The 17971-nt window shown below is 41.0% G+C and overlaps 1 protein-coding gene across 2 annotated transcripts in view; it reads left to right on the top strand.

The window, feature by feature from the left end:
• PPP2R3A (protein phosphatase 2 regulatory subunit B''alpha) overlaps positions 1-17971 on the top strand; it is a gene marked incomplete at both ends in the record, with an annotated part of 116915 nt that overhangs the window by 49169 nt on the left and 49775 nt on the right. For both annotated transcript variants that reach the window (XM_080696238.1, XM_080696239.1), the window contains 2 exons: positions 7601-7675; positions 15506-15592. In XM_080696238.1, the coding sequence (XP_080552364.1) occupies positions 7601-7675; positions 15506-15592 (162 nt within the window). The remainder of the gene's footprint in view (positions 1-7600; positions 7676-15505; positions 15593-17971) is intronic.

The following is a 17971-nucleotide window of genomic DNA, read 5'->3' as shown; positions in this document are numbered from 1 at the left end:
AACTTTCCTCTGCCTTCATACCCCAAGTTCTTTTTGTTTGTTTATTTTTTGTTTTTTTCCGGTGCTAGGGACTCAGCCCAGTGGCATTCTACCTCTGGGCTACACTCCCACCCTTGTTTACTTTTTACTTGGAAACAAGGTCTTACTAAGTTGGTGACACTGATCTCAAAACTGCGATCCGTCTGCCTCAGCCTCTCAAGTGCTGAGATTATAGGTATTATCCACCACATCTAGCTCTAAGTTATTTTCTCTTAGTAAACCATAGTGTTACCTTTGTGGGGGGCGGGGTGCTGGGGATGGATACTAGGGGCATTCTACCTCTGGACCATACCTCCAGTTCTATTTTTTTTCTTTATTTTGAAATAGTCTAAGTTGCAGCAGGACTCACAAGTTGCTGAGGCTAGCCACGAACCTGCAGTCCTCCTGTCTCGGCCTCCCAAGTACTGGGATTACAAGTTTGTGCCACCATGCCCAGCAAAAAATTATATATTTTTTGCCCTACCATTCATGTGGCTGTGATTATTACTGCCATAGCTTTCCTGGTTAAGACTAGTCTTTGAAGCTGTATCTAGTTCATGGCTGGCTGTTGTTAAGTGTTAACTGCTGACCGTACCACGCCTGTTTTGTTTTGTTTTGTTTTGTGTTACAGATGTTATAATAGGTGCCTCATACTTATTTTAATGCTGCGCATCGTTCACCACTGCAGTTACTGTTGCTTACTTTCTTCTTGTCTGTGAGGTACCAGTAATCTAACATCACCTACATGTTCTTGGAGTAAATGTTCTGCTGCTGAACTGTATCCTCAACCCAAAGATAGAACACCTTGTTGCACTAATTACCACTGAAGAACTAGCAGGAAAACTATTAAGAAAGAGGTATAAATCTACTCTGAAATACAAGAAAACAAGGCAACAGACAATAGACACTCAGAACTCCACAGCAATGAATTTACCAACTTAGGGATACAGAAAATCTCAGATGGTGAATTCAGAATTTTGATTATTAGAATGATCAAAGATTTAAGGAGTGAAATCAAAGAGAGTAAATAGCGTGTGAATAAAGAGGTTGAGACTCTGAAAAACAGCCAAACAGAAGTCCTGAGTGAAATGAAAGACACAATAAATCAAATAAAGAGTTTAATAGAGAATATCACCAACAGACTAGACCACATAGAAAACAGTCTCAGACACAGAAGACAGAGTAGATGGAATTGAACACTCACTCAAGAATATAGACAATTAAGAGACCAGGATCAAAACATTCAAGAAGTATGAGAAACATCAAGATACCTAACCTAAAGGTAATTGGAATCAAGGGAAATTTGGAGGTGTAAATGAAGGACATAAGTAACTTATTCAGAGAAATAGTATCAGAATTTTTCATACTTGAAAAATGAGATGGACAGATGGCATTCAGAACCCCATTAGGCAGGATCAAAATAGAACTCCATACCATAGCATGATCATAAAATGTCTAACATAGAGGTCAAGAGTAGAATCTTAAAAGCATTAAGAGAAAAAAGGCAGAGTCACACTCAGGGATAAATCAGTAAGGATTACTCCAGATTTCTGAAACTTAAAAAGATATATTCCAAGCCCTGGAAGAAAATAGTTTTCAACCAAGATGGTTATATCCAGTAAGACTATCTCTAAAAATTAACAAATTAAAAAAAATTCCAAGATAAACAGAAACTGAAAGAATTCATGACTACTATACCAACGCTATAGAAAATACTAAAAAAAAAAAAAAAAAAAAACCACACACACACAAAGAAGAAATAAAAAATAAACTCCAGAACCAGAGAAAGGATAGATTCCATTAGAAAGGCAGAAGATATAATTCAAAATGACAGGAAGTATAAAACACCTCTATATTAACACTGAATGTAAAGGGTCTCAATTTCCCAATTAGAAAACATAGACTGGCAAAGTAGATTAAAAAACAAGATCCAACTATATGTTGTCTACAAGAAACTCACCTATTAGGCAAAGATATTTATAGGCTAATGGTGAGAGGATGGAAAAGGGTATTTTATACAAATGGAAAACAAAAGCAAGCAGAAATAGCTCCTTTTGCCGGGCGTGGTGGCGCACGCTTGTAATCCCCGCGCTTGGGAGGCGGAGACAGGAGGATCGCACAGGTTCGAAGCCAGCCGCGCTGGCGTTAAGAGACCCTGTTTCAAAACTATAAAATAGGCCTGGGAGTGGAGCCTGGAGGTAGAAGGGCTTCCAGGAACCCCAGTACCACCAAAAAAAAGAAAAGAAAAGAAAAGAAATAGCTCCTTTTATATCTGACAAGCAGATTTAAGCCAAAACTGTTAACAGGAGCATCCAACAAGAAGATTTAATGATAACAAACATTTGTGCATCAAACATCAGTACACTCACTTACATAAAACAATTACTATTTGAAATTAAGACTCAGACCCCAAAACAATAATACTCAGATAAAAGACAAAATATCAGTAAAGACTTTTCAGATCTAAAAAATACTGTAAGTCAAATGGACCTAAAAGACATGTACAGAATACTTCATCCCAGGGTGTATTCATTCGAGTCACCCCTCCATGCCACTCTGGCATGGGGCTGTATTTCTATTTTCTGTATTTCTGTCTTTCTAATAAACTTCTTTAAATCTTCAAAAAAAAAAAAAGAATACTCCATCCCAAAATAGCTTAATTTACATTCTTCTCAGCTGTTCATGGAACCTTCTCCAAAATAGTATTCTAGGCCACAAAGCAAGTATTAAATTTAAAAAACTGACAATATTTTGCATCTTTTCAGATAATAATGTGCTGAAATTAGAAATAAACAGCAAGAAGATATAGAATAGTTAACATAAGTATTGGAGTTTAAACAATATACTTTTTGTGTGTGTGGTGCTGGGGGTTGAACCCAGGGGCATTCTACCTCTGATTATACCCCCAGCCCAATTTTTTATTTTTTATTTGAAAACAGGATTACACTAAGTTGCAGAGAGCCTCACTAAGTAGCTGAGGCTGGCCATGGACCCGGATCCTCCTGTCTTAGCCTCCCAAGTACTGGGATCACAAGGGTGCACCACTACGCTCTGCTAACAACACACTTTTAAATGATGACTGAATCATAGACGATGTAAGGGGAGAGACTAAAAGAATTTCTAGAATCAGATTAAAATGGAGCTAAAACTTAACAACTCTGGGGCACTATAAAGGTGATTATAAGAGGAAAATTTATAGCATTGAGTTCTCACGTAAGAAAAAGATTCCAAATAAACAACCTAGTGGTGCATCTCAAGACCCTGGAAAAACAAGAACAAACTAATCCCAAAGACAGCAGAAGATAGGAAAGAATTAAAATCATAGCAGAAATTAATGAAATAGAAAAATAATACAAAGGATCAAATTAAAAGTTGTCTTTTTATGAGAAAGTTGATAAAACCTAGCCAGTCTAACCAAAAGAATAGTGACCCAGTTAATAAAGTAATAGGTATCACCACAGACAGCATAGAAATCCAGAAGATCATTAGGAACTATTTAAAAACTTATATTCCAACAAATCAGAAAACCTGAAAGAAGCTGGACATGGTGGTGCACACTTGTAATCAGTACTTGGGAGGCTGAGAGAGGAGGACCACAAGGTCTCAGCCAGCCTCAGCAATTTGTGAGGCCCTCTGCAACTTAGACCCTGTTTTTAAATAAAGAATAAAAAAAAAATAGGTCTGGGGGTGTAGCTTGGATGTAGAATGCCCTGGATTCAATCCCCAGTTAAAAAAAAAAAAAGCTAAAAGTAAATCAACAGATTTTTATTAGACACATACAACCTACCTAAATTGAACCACAGAGATATAGAAAATCTAAACAAATCATAACAAGCAAAATATTGACTTCAGCTAGATGTAGTAATGCACTCTTGTAATCCCAGTACCTGGGAGGCTGAGACAGAAGGATTGCAGGTTCACAGCCAGCCTCAACTACTTAGGCTCTCAGCAACTTAATGAGACCTTATTTCAAATAAAAAATATAAATAGGGCCAGGTGTGTCAGCTACTTGGGCCCTTTATAACTCAGTGAGACCCTGGTTCAAAATAAAGAATAAAATAATAGGGCTAAGGGTGTTGCTCAGAGGTAGAATGCCTCTGGGTTCCAGCCCCAGTACTACAAATATATGTATGTATGTATGTTGTATGTATGTATGTATGTATGTATGTATGTATGTATGTATATGTCTGGGGATATAGCTTAGCAGAAGAATGCCCCTTGGTTCAATCTCCAGTACCACATACCAAAAAAAAAAAAAAAAAAAAAAGATTGAAACAACAATAAAAACCCTTTCTTCAACAAAAAAAAGCACAAGACCAGACATTCCCAGCTGAATTCTACAAGACCTTTAAAGAAGTACAATGCTCTCCAAAACGTCCCGTATCGGGGAGAGGCAGGTAAATTCATTCTAATCTTCCCTAAACTTTTGAGGAAATCACCTCGAAAGTAGACTGCACCTACCCCACATGCTCAGGAACTCTGGACAACATACTATGCAAGAGAAATGTTCGGGGCGCATCAGATGGAGCCCCATATAAGCAGATCAGCTGGCACCACGTCCCAGGAGCCAAGGGCACTCCTGTCTGCCGAGCTCCTCTGCACAGCTCTAGGGCTGGGTGCACTTGGAGCAGCAGAACCCTCTCTCCGTGGTGAAGCTGTGGGCCTTTGCTCTTTGTGGGAAGATAAAACACATTGCTATAAGTACTTGGGCCCCCCAACTCCTGCAAAAGACACATACTGTTTTATTAAAAAATATTGAAGAGGGAGGAAGATGGCGGCGGCTGCAGTTGCAGCTGCAGCGGCAACCACAACTACAGCAGTGAGGGTTAGCAGTGGCTGATTAGGATGTGCATCCTCCTGAGAAACCCTGGACAACAGATTTTGATTTAATAGCTGATTGGGACAACACACAGAAACATTTCCAGTCATGACTTCCTATCTGAAACATAGGAGACAAAGTGGGAAATGGCAGAATTAGAGGCAAGACTGCAGCATGGCGCCAGCCACTGCAAGAAAAGGATATTATTTTTGGAGGGATATCCCAGAAGAGATAAGAAATCAGACTGCTCCTGCCACACATGCACAGGAATACTTAACAACAACACACTCTAGGAGAGACCAAGAAGGCGGCGGCCAGTATTCAGGAGAGGCAGACAGATCCAACCAAATCCACCTTGAATTTTTGAAGACATCTCTCCAAAAGTAGACTGTTCCTGCCCCACATGCTCAGAAACTCTGAACAACATACTCTGTAAGACAAACTTTTGCGGAGACGAACCAAAATGGTGGTAGCGGCAGCAGCCAGTATTTGAGAGAGACAGACAGATCCAATCCGTGAAATAGAAGAGGTGGAATACTCCCAAACTTATTTTACAAGTCCAGTATTGCCTTGATACTAAAACCTGATAAAATCAGGAGCATTCTACCTCTGAGCTATACCACTATCATTATTTTTTTAATTTTTAATTTTGAAACAGTCTCACTAAGTTACTGAGGGCTTTGCCAAATTGCTGAGGCTGGCCTTCAACTTGTGATACTCCTGTCTCAGCCTTCCATGTACTGACATTACAGGCCTGCACCACCACACCCAGCAGATGAACTATATATATTGACTTGTATATGTTGAACCAACCTTGCATTCATGGAATGAGACCAACTTGGTTGTAGTGCACAGTCATCTTGAATGTGAATTGCTAGTATTTTATTAAGGATCTTTAAATCTGTGTTCATCAAGACCATTGGTCTATGCCGGGCGTGGTGGCACACGCTTGTAATCCCAATATTTAGGAGGCTGAGACAGGAGGATCGCACAGGTTCAAAGCCAGCCTCAGCTACTTACTGAGGGTCTCAGCAACTTAGTGAGACCCTGTTTCCAAATAAAATATAAAATAGGTCTGGGAGTATAGCTCAGATGTAGAAAGCCCCTGGGTTCCAACCCCCCAGTACCACCCAAAAAAAAAAAAAGAATATGGTGTATAATTTTCCCTTTTTGAGCCAGTACAACACACATACATATGCACACATACATATGCACACGTACACATGCACGCACACACACACACACACACACACACACACACACACCCTAAATGCAGTGTAGAGTCCTGGAACAGGAAAAGACATTACAGAGAAAAAAATGGCAAAATTTGAATAAGGTCTATAGTATTGTCTATAGTATTATCATTCATTTCCTGGTTTTGATCATTATACTGTAGTTTGTGTGTTGTTACTGGAAGCTAGAAGGAAAGCATAGGAAATTTCTCTATAATATTTCTTGCAACTTATCTAAAGTTATTTCTAAATTTAAAAAATCAAATACTAAGATTCCCTGGTTTTAGATTATATTGGTAGGTGTGTATAGCAAACTACTCTGGAGAAACAAATAGATATAATTGATATCCATCCATTGCTGACTAGCCAAGTAATAGATGTCTACATTGCCACTACAAGTGCCTTTGGCTATTAAGTTAACCGTAATTATTTCTAATAAATTCTCTAGCTCAAAGTGCTTTAAAATTTTAACTAGAAAATAAAAACAGTATTTTAAATTTTTAATTACTCTAATAATTATCCATGAGAACAAAGCAACAGATTTTTAAATAAATAAAATAGATTAAAAACAGCTGTGTCCACACAATTGTGTTGATAAACCCTGATGGACATTAACTGGCTTATGCATCTTAGCATGCACAGATGTTAAAACTATTTGGCTGCGCCAGGTGTGGAGACACATGCTTTGTAATCCCAGTACTTCCCAATACATGGGAGGCTGAGACAGGAGGATCACAGGTTCGAAGCCAGCGTCAGCCGCTTAGTGAGACTCTCCAAAACTTAGCAAATGAAAAACAGGTCTGAGGGTGTAGCCCAGAGGCTTACCCTGAGTTCCATCCCCAGTACCAAAAAAATAAAAATAAACTTCTTGGCTGCATGGATGTTTTTTAGTTCTTTCAAAAGTTTCTTATGCCTTTAGATTAATAAAGAGAATCATTCTCATTGGCTTGTGTTTGCCATCCTTTTTATATAAGTATTACTTAGTAACCCCTGCCAAAGTCTGTGGGATGAATTTCCCTGAAATTTCTTTATGTGTTAGAATTACAGAATATATCTCGAACACATCTGATTCACAAATCACCTACCAAATATAGCTAAGTTAAAATTTTAACTTTTTTTTTGTGGGTCTGGTGATGGAACCCAGGGGCATTCGACCTCCGAGCTACACCCCCTGCCCTATTTTTTATTCTTTATTTTGAAACAGGGTCTCACTGAGTTATGGAGGGCCTCACTAAGTAGCTGAGGCTGTCCACGAACCACAATCCTCCAGTCTCTGCCTCCCAAATGCTGGGATTACAAGCATGTGCCACCACACCCAGCTAAATTTTAACTTTTATTGATATATACTATGCTTACAAAAAATCACACATAGGTATGCTTTTAATAGAATTTAATTTTAATATAGTATTAAGTTTTAAGTACATTATTCAGTATTCTAAAATACTAGATTTACTCAACTGGCAACATTTTACAGGAAGAAAAAAATGTTTTTTTTTTTTATGTTTGTTAATTTAGTTGGGATCTTTTTCAGGATGTAGTGGATACACACCCTGGCCTTGCGTTTCTGAAAGATGCTCCAGAATTTCACTCCCGTTACGTCACCACGGTAGGTTGAGCTCCATTGTGTCTTACTATGACTCCCATCACGTTTTTATCAGTGTCTAGGAGCCAGACTTTCACATATTATGCAAAAGCTAACTTGGTCTATAATGATTATCTTAAGTGGAAGAAAGGTAGCCTAAAATTGAATTAATAATTTATTTATGTCCGTTTTCCTTCTTATATATGCTCACCTCTTAAAAAGGGCTCTTATATAAACAAAATTAAGGTAATATAATCATTCTGTCTGGTCGCGTGAGGTATACCTTTACTGTGTTACAGATATTGATATCCACTTGATCTTTAGCATTTCCAAATAATACTGAAAATAATTTTCAGCAGTTTATTCCAGAAAATGATGTCTGTAGTACTTCAAAATTAGGACTAGAAATAATGAGAAATGGTTTGCAAAAACAGAAAATAAGCCATGCATATATTAAAATCCTATATTGCTGTCTCTCCCCGAGAGGGGCCCTGCTCCTGCGTCAGGCACAGCCTCTTGTGATTGGCCCCGGCACCCAGGTTCTCTATGGGTGTTCCAAGCATGAGCCCAGGCCACAGACACCCCAAGTGAGACTGCCTCACCTGTGCTCAGATCGCTCAGCTGTGGAGTCTCGTGCGGAGGCACAGTTCTGCCTTCTTGGCTCCTGTAGGATACAATGCCAGCTATTCATGGCTTTTCCATTGGCTCTCTTTTGTCATTATAAAACCTTGTAAGATTTTATGTGAACGAGAAGTTATCACTGTCACCTAAGACTATCTCCAAAGTTATGTGGGGCACTGGGAATTGAACCCAGGGACACTCTGAGTCACACCCCTTTTTTTGTTTCCTGAAACACGGTGTCCTTAAAATCGGTGAGGGTCTCACTAAGTTGCTGAGCCTGCCTTGAACCTGCGATCCTCCTGTCTCAGCCTCCCAAGGACTAGGCTCACAGGCATGTGCCACCACACCTGGCTCAGAAGTTACTTTTGCACATCAACCACAGCACTCCATCAAATCACCTCATCACAGTCACTGGCCCGTCCCCCTCTGCCTCCTCAGCTGGTGACTAGTAACCAGGCTTTCTGGTTTCTCCCTCAGTGCCCTGTAGCCTAGTCTCCCTAACACGAGCAAGTTATTTTAAAAGGTAAGTCAGAGCATTCACTCCTCTGCTCCAGCCCCCAGGAGTCCCACCCCACTCAGTGACAGCCATAGTCTTCACCAGGACTGCAGTCCCTGTACGTTCACAGCCCTCTCGCATCTCCGCCTTCCTGGGTTCCAGAGCAGACCAAACCCCCTTCCACCTCCAGTACCTAGTTCTTCCTCCTTCCTCCGCCTGGAAGGTTCTACAGATTTCCACCTATGCTAACACTCCGCTCCTTCATCCAGATCTGCCCGCTGCTCATTCTTCTTGGTCACTGTCTGCCTTCTCGAGCCTCCTCCTCTCTGCTCCCTCCCCCACACTCTGTTCTGTGTTCTGCTTTAGTTTTCTTCATAACTCTTATCGTCTGGTATTTAAGGTTTTTTTCCATCTTTTCTGTCTTATAAAATCATTGAGAGTGGGGGTTTTACTACTCTCCTCCAACACAGAACAGTTCCTGACACACAATAGACCCCACGTTTAGTACTTAGTGAATGAGTGAAACTACCCCTGCTTAGGAGGTGTGTTAGCTCCCCCTGCATCTACAGTGGGAATTATTAGGTTCTGGTCCTTGGCTGTTCTGTAAACTCAGGGCACATTAACAGCATCATTTAAAATCTTAGTTGTTGGGAAAGATCTTAGAAGTAGTTAATCTGCATGTACTGAGATAAGAATAATTGATGTGATAATCTCATATTACCAGAAAAAAGAGAAGTGCAGTAAAAATATAACAATGAATATCTGGGAGTAGAACTTTGTGAGACTAATTGTCGGCTCTCCCCGGTGCCTTTTCTGTTGTGAAACCTGGTCAAACAATTACATAAAGTCATTGGAGCTCTTGCAGTACTTCAGAGTACAGTGAGTTTTTCTAGAACAAATACAAAATAAGGCTTTCTAGTATGAAATTAATTTTGTTATTAGGTATAAAAGTGACCAAACCTGCCGGGCATGGTGGTGGATGCTTGTAATCCCAGCATTCAGGAGGCGGAGACCGGAGGATTGTGGTTCACGGGCAGCCTCAGCTGCTTAGCGAGGCCCTTCACAAATCAGTGAGGCCCTGTTTCAAAAAATAAAAAGACTAAAAAATATGACTGGGCGTGTAGTTCGAAGGTACAGTGCCCTTGGGTTCCATCCCCAGTACCTTAAAAAAAAAGTGACCAAAACAAGCATTATTTTTTACCAAAAACAGAGACTGCACTGCAAGCTCAATTAAGAAATGACCTTAGTAAGTCGAGGGTGGCAGCGCACACCTGTAATCCCAGCGCTCGGGAGGCTGAGACAGGAGCAGGTACGAAGCCAGCCTCACCTACTCAGTGAGGCTCTAGTAACTTAATGAGACTCTGTTTCCAAATAAAATATAAAATAGGTTTGGGAGTGTGGCCTGGAGGTAGAAAACCTGTGAGTTTCATCCTTAGTACCACAAAAAAAAGAACCTTAATGAATGTTAGGTAGTCTCAGTGCCATACAGTGCAGAACAATTAATATATAAGTTGAGCATTCCTAATCCAAAATCTAAAATGCCCCAAAATCTCAATAGCATCAATACTCAAAGTCTCTGATTTTTAGCCGCTCAGGAGACCGAAGCAATAGGATCACAAATGGAAGGTCAGCATAGGCAATTTAGCAGACCCTGTCTCAAAACAACAAAGCCAGGCGTGGTAGCGCACGCTTGTAATTCCTGCATTCTGGAGGCTGAGTCAGGAGGATCTGGATTGGCAGCCAGACTCAGCTACTTAGGCCCTTCGCAACTCAGTGAGACCCTGTTTCAAAATGAAGAATAAAAATAGGCCTGGAGTGTAGCTCAGAGGTCGAATGCCCCTGGGTTCCATCCCCAGTACTGCAATAAAAGGGGGGCCTGGGATGTAAGTCAGTGGCTCGGTGCTGCCTGGCCTCGCACATGCAGGGTCCTGGGTTTGATCCCCAATATCGCCAAAAAGAAAAAGTCTTAAATTTTGGAACATTTCATATTAGATGTTCAGCCAATAAAGAATATGCACACTTTCCCAAATCCACAACAGTGAACCCTGAAGCACTGCCGGGTCACGGCTTGGTGGAGTGTCCCTCCCCTGTGTTTTGTACACAGCGTACAGTCCAGTGACTTCACTTTCCACCTGGAGACCCCACTGACCCGAGGCGCTCGGCAGTGAGCTCGCGGGTCGCGCATAGGTGAGCAGAGCTCATTTCCTAGTCAGCACTGGCAAAGTGGGAGGAGACCTCCTTTGTTACCAGACTGGAAACACAGCACCAGCTAAGTAAGAGGATGCAGATTCCATAGTCCTCCATTTCTCAAAAGAGTTAACCAGAGGCCTCTTGATATTAATGAAAATAAAAATTTGTAATAACTAGCAAATCACAGCCTTTGAATTTTGCAGTTTTGCATACTGTACCAAGATTGCCAGTGAAAAAAGACTCCGATATCCAACTGAGATGCGCCGACCTTTGAGGGAAAGTGTGCTCGTGGTTTTTAGTCTCGTGTTGCTCGGCTCTGCTATGCTTTCTTTGTTGGTGGTCCTGGGGTTTGAACTCAGAACATTCCACCTCCAAGCTAAACCCCCAGCCTACTTTTATTTTTATTTGGAAACAGGGTCGGTCTCATTAAGTTGCTAAAGCTAGCTTCAAACCTGCAGCCTCCCGAGTACTGGGATTACAGGCATGTGCCACCATGCCTATTATTTTTCTTTTTTTTTCTTTTTTTTTTCTTTTTTTTTGGTTTTTTGGTGTGTGTGTGGTACTGGGGATTAAATCTAGGAGCATTCTACCTCCAAGTACAGCCCCTGCCCTCTTTTATTTTTATTTTGTAACAAGGTCTCACTAGATTGATGAGAGTCTCACTACTTGCTGAGGCTGTCCTCGATCCTGTGATTCCCTGTCTCAGTCTCCCGAGTACTATGATTACTGTTACGGTTTGAGATGATATGGTTTTGGGGAAACTGTCCCCAAGGACCCCTGTTAGGGTTCCGGACATAATTTCCCTCAAAATAAAAAAAAAAAAACCCAAAACAGAAAAACCGCGGGTTCTTGTCCTGAGCTAAGGGTAAATACACATTAGCCCGGACTCTTGCTGAAGATTTAAAGAAGTTTATTAAAAAGATAGAAATACAGAAGATAGTTAAAGCCCCATGCCATTCAGAAATGGCACAGGCGATTCAAACGAATTCACCAAAGATACAACATGTGGACCCGGCTTTTTATACACATGACCTCCATCTTGTTCATGTAATTCTGACGTAGTAAAAACCCTGTAAGGTTCCTCCCCTTATTTCCCTGCCAAGGTGGAGCCCAGGTGTCCTTTCCACCGAGGTCTCTTTTCACGAAGGTCATGATCAAAGGTCCGGTCACCCCCGCCTCTCATCCTAGCTAGATTATCTAATTATGATGTAGATCTGTCTTAGACAGAGGAAGTCCTAGCTCCCCTCTCCTATCAACTTGCTAATTACTTTTAGCTAAGTCAATCTAAGTTTCAATAGCTGTTTGCTCAAGTCTTCCTTTCCCCAGGTCTGCCATTTTGACACAATTATTTTTGAAATATCTATTAATAATCAGAGCTTTCTCAAATCTTCCTGAGCCATTCCCAGTACTGGTACAATTACAGTTATGTGCCACTGCACCTGGCTTTGCTTGATGGTGTGTGTGTGTTGCTGGAGATTGGACTCAGAGGCATTCTACCTCCAGGCTACACCCCCAACCCTACTTTATTTTTTTAATTTAGAAACAGGATCTCTCTTAAGTTGCCAACAGCCTCACTAAATTGCTGGAGCTGGCTTTTTTTTTTTTTTTTTTTTTTTTTTTTTTTTTTTTGTCTTTTTGGAACCTGGGATTGAATCCAGAGCACTGCATTGCCACTGAGCTAAATCCCGGCCCCCTGAGGCTGGCTTTGAACCTGTGATCCTCCAGTCTCAGTCTCCCAAATACCGGGATTACAAGTGCGAGCCATCATGCTCATCTTTGTTGTTTTTAAGTTGTGATTTTTATTTACCTAAAAAAGGTAGACCAAAAGAAAAATAATTAATGTAGAACCAGCAGCTATGTGCTTTCACCACTAGATGGCAGCCCCACCTAACTTATGTAAAAGGCTGACTCAGTAATGTGGAGACTAGCACATACGCTGATGAAGTGGGCCACTGAATAAGGAGGCTTAGGCTTGGGAATGGGATGCAAACGCATTGTCTCACAGTACTAGAGAAGGGGGTTAGCTAGAGATAGGAAACACCAGGCCCACACCTGGAACTCCAGTCCTTAGGAGGCTGAGACAGGAGGATCTCAGGTTTGAGGACAGCCTCAGCAACTTGGCAAGACTCTGAGCATCCCAGCACCCCATCCCAACCCTCCTGAGACAGGAGGGTTGCAGGTTTGAAGCTAGCTTTAGCAACTTAATAAGACCGATCCATTCAAAACAAACACAGAAAGGGCCAGGGAAGGGGGTCTGAGAGGCAGCTCCGTGGCAGAGCGCTGGCGTTGTAAGCACAATGCCCTGGGTTCGATCCCCAGTGCCAAAAAGACAAAAAAAGAGACCAAAAAAAAGTTAAGCTTAAAAGAGCACATCTTTAAGCCAGGCGAGGAGGCGCACACTTGTAATCTCAGCATTTGGGAGCCTAAGACAGGAGGATCACGGTTCAGAGACAGCCTCATCTACTACTTACGAGGCCCTTTGCAACTCAAGTGGGACCGTTTCAAAATAAAAAGGAAAAATAGGGCATGGGGTGTAGCTCAGAGGTAGAATGCTCCTGGGTTCCATCCCCAATACCCCCCCCCAAATGAAATCTTTAAAAAAAAATACCTGCCCAGATTCAACCTTCAGTACCACAAAAAAAAAAAAAATTAAAAATAGGAAACACCTAACAAATTGCTTGCAAATTTACAAAATTCTATCAAGAACAAAAAAAAGAAAATAACTAAAAATGAATACAAAATTTTACAACTTTAAGTATAACAGTACTTCCATAACTAATATAAAATAATTGAGTATATAAGTAGAAAATTCAGGTAGGAAAAAACATTAATTTAAATTTATACCCAAATCAGTAAATAAAGACAAATGTCTGGGCGCAGTGGCACACACCTATCATCCCAGTGCTCGGGAGGCTGAGGAAGGAGGGTCGCAGGTCCAGGCTGGCATGTGGTAACTCAGCAAGGGCCTGCTTCAAAAGTAAAAGTGAAAAGGGCTGGGGGTGCAGCTCAGAGGTGGACCCTGGTTCAGTTAGAGAAGCAGAGAACTCTACAATGTCCAGCCAAAACCTTTGGTGTGTGGATTAAGGTTGGCCAGGAACGACAGCTCGTACCGTGATTTCTGTGCTGAAATCCATTCTTTCATGTGACCTGCCAGGCTGCCGCTGGGAACACCATCTGAGTAAGGCTCCGTCCTGTCCTCGAGCACCCAGACAGTGGGTGGAACCCAGAGAAGTCAGGCACACGCTGGTCCTGGTTCCACCCAATAGAATCACTGTCTACTGAAGACACCAGAGCCAGAATGACGGCTCAGTCTCACAGGAGGGCCTACTCTTTTCAATGGCTTCTAAATGTCTTCCCTTCTTTGTTATTCTTGCACCAGAACAGCTTGAAAGGGGCATTTAACTTCAACAGGTGTGGTGGCACATAATCCCAGCCTGTAATCCCAGTGCCTGTAATCCCAGCACTTGGGAGGCTGAAACGGAGATCACAGGTTCTCAAGGCCAGCCTCAGCAACATAAGAAGACCCTGTTTCTACATAAGAAATATAAAATAGGTCTGGGGGTGTAGCTCACTACTACTTTCTTTTTGGGGAGGGCAGATAATTGCAAAGGAAAATAAGTGGGTAGGAAGTAGGAATAGCCGCAGGGAAACCCGTTAAGAAGGCAATGTCACTCCTGCTTCAGCCTGCACACAGCTGCTTCCCTCCTCCCATCTTTTCCCTGATCTTTCCTAGGGTTTCACTTATGCTAAACTCATTAAAATACTAGCTAATAACAAAGGTGTTCATGTCCAAATAAAGGTCAGGATATAAATTGGCCCATTTGCATTTGAATCTCCATAGCAAGTCTGACAAGACCAGGGGTCTTCAAGAATCCAATAAGTGTCTTAGTAACCAGAATAAGCCAGGCATGGTGCTGCAGGCCTATGGTCCCAGCACTGGGGAGAATGAGACAGAAGGATCCTAGGTTTGAAGCCAGCCTCAGCAACGTCACAAGACTCTCAGCAACCTAACTCTGTTTCCAAACAAAAAATTTTAAAAAGCTGGAGTGTAGTTCAGAGGTAAAATGCTCCTGAGTTCAATCCCCAGTAATACATATACACACATAAAATATATATGTATAATTTTTACATATATATACAGAATAATACTCTGTGAAATCATACTACCTTGAAAGCCATCCTTGTGACTGAGCAGTCATTAAGGCACCCACTCAGCAGATACTTCCCGCTACACTTGCCTTTTCAGAGCACCCAGCCCAGGAAGTAGTACTAGAATAGGCCTCACTGGGTAGGTGAGAGGTAAACAGAATAGGTGACATGTAAATAGCTTGGAAATAAGTTTGAGAGCAGAAATTTTTTCTTCTCAAAAGTATAAAATCAGATTCAAAATATATAGATGTAGGTTAAAATGCAGTAATTTTTTTATTAGGAATTACCTTGACATCAAAAAGTTAAAACTTAAATTGTTATATTTGAAAGATGGCACTTGGTAAAGTAACAGAGACCTTTAATGTTTTAATTTGCTTTTGTTTCCCTTTTGGAACCAGGTTATTCAGAGAATATTCTACACAGTCAACAGATCTTGGAGTGGAAAAATTACTTCAACAGAGATAAGAAAAAGCAACTTTTTGCAGGTATTCTTCTCATGCAAAGATAAAAACAACTTAAGTAACCTCTTCACTTAATTTAATGAATATCTCATTGCTTACTCTAGCAAAGCATGGTCACTACTTTCTGTCATTAGATAGCCATCATATATAGTGAAACACCAGGATGTGTTAGGGGCAAAGAAAATAGAGTAACAGGCTCTCTGTGAAAGGCATGCACATGAAGCAAAAAAGGGCGTGCATGGCCACACCAGACTTGACGGTTCCAGGCGGGCGTAGAAGGTGCAGAGGAGAGAGGCCTCACAGAAGGACCAGCCTGTGGTGTTGGCCTTAGAGGACGCCAGAAACCTACCAAGGTAAGATAACTAATGGAATGGAATTCCAGACAGAAGAAACAGCATAGTCAAAAGCCAGAAGCATGAAGATGTCACGTTCAAGACCTGCAAACAGTATTAAGTGGCCAAAGGTTCTGAGGATAGTGGCCAGAGTGAAGGTTGGAAGAGTGGGCTTGGACCAGGTTGGGAAACACCTTGTAAAAAAAAATGGAAGAAGCCGGGCGTGGTGGCGCACACTTGTAATCCCCACGCTTGGGAGGCGGAGACAGGAGGATCGCGCAGGTTCGAAGCCAGCCGCACTGGCTTAAGAGACCCTGTTTCCAAATAAAAATATATATATAAAATAGGTCTGGGAGTGTAGCCCTAAGGTAGAAGGGCTTCCAGGAACCCCAGTACCACCAAAAAAAGAAAAATGGAAGAATATTATAGGCTTGATTCTTTCAGCATGACTCCAGCAGCATTACCCACCTGCTGCTGGAGAAAGGTACTAAAAATTGCTTTTATGAAAGTGCATTTCATTCAGTATTCTATCTTAGCAAATTAAAATATTGACCACTAGTGGGAGACTTTTACCATGGTAATCTTCATGCCTGATCACAGCTTCTGTGAAACTAAAGAAAGTGGAAATGTTCACAGTTTTTTAAAAAAAGGAAACATCTTATTTTAAATGAATCATACCAAATGAAATTTAAGCTAATAATACAACCTTATTACTTTTAATTTTTTTCTGTCTTCATCTGAGATAGACTAGGTAATGAAGACTTGGCAAAATTAGCCATTCATGATGGATATACAAACACTTTGTTATTCCAAAATGAGCAGTAATCATGGTTGATATTTGTTGAATGCCTGATGCCTCCCTAGGCTCTCAGGTATTATGGGATGGGTTAATATGGCAGTATTCCTGATATACATTATCATTTGTAGATTTGGAGTCTTTGATCTTTACTGATGATAACATTTGAGACTCAAATATAAGTTCAGTGTGTATAAGAGCGCACAAAAAGTAGGTTGGTGACCTGGAAGTACAACTCAAGCGTTGTCTTTCTAGAACATGATTTATTTTTATCTCTCTTTCTTCCCTACCTCTAGCCTTAGTCTTTCTCTTAGTACAAGAACAAAGAACAAACACCAATAAAACATTCAAATAATGTGAACATATCTAGAGTAAGAAATAAGCACAAGGCGCTGCCTGTCTCCACTCTGCCCCTTTCTCCCTCCCTGGGGTCTCTGTGATCTGTGGTTTATTCCTTGTAAACGCACATGTGTTGTACATGCTTTTGATCGGCTGCTCTTTTGAGGATCTCTTAATATAAAGTCCTACGATTCTGTTCACTTGCCTGTAGAATATTACAGGGTCTTGGGGTGCTTTTCATCTCCATTCATAAAAATCTCTCTCGTGATAACTGCTGTATTGTCCGTTGCATGGCTGTACTGTAGTCACGTACTTCTCTAGTGATGGTCAGGTCGTTTTCAGATGTTTCCTATTACAGTGATGTGTAGTGAGCATCCGTATATACTCTCCTCTTGTGGACACATGAGTAGTCATTTCTATAGAGCAGACCACTGCGGGGGAAAGTCCTGGATCAAGTGGGATGTTCAGTTTTAATTCAATAGATCCCTCTTTCATACTTTGGCTTACATACTCACCAACAATGTAAGTTATTTCTCTTTTTCATTTTATGATAATCCAGTGGGTAAAGGTGATAACTCCTTGCTTCTAAAGGCTTCCTTTATTTGAAGTATTTTGATTCATACACATTAAAAGATATCTTATAAAGCAAATCATTGACAGGAGATTTGGAGTGTAGAAGATAAAGCATACTTTGCCACCCTAACGCAGCTGGCTCCATGTGTGTGTTCCCCCAGTGCCGTGCAGCGAGTGGGTGGTTTCTGACCTCACACCATGCGTGCTGTGCAGTCTTACACGTGTGTTTTTACTTCCCTCATCGTGGTTTTCTTTATTTCTATGTAGATTATGACGTTTACTCACCACATATCTTCCATTGAGTAGACTTACCATAATTTAATTTATGGTTTCAGTTTGCCAAAGCATCTTTTTTTTTTTTTT

Source organism: Muscardinus avellanarius, assembly GCF_963383645.1.
Source record: "Muscardinus avellanarius genome assembly, chromosome: 5".
NCBI classification, from domain to species: Eukaryota; Metazoa; Chordata; class Mammalia; order Rodentia; family Gliridae; genus Muscardinus; species Muscardinus avellanarius.
Note: the sequence above shows the minus strand (reverse complement) of the source record. Positions and strands in the feature narration are given on the sequence as shown.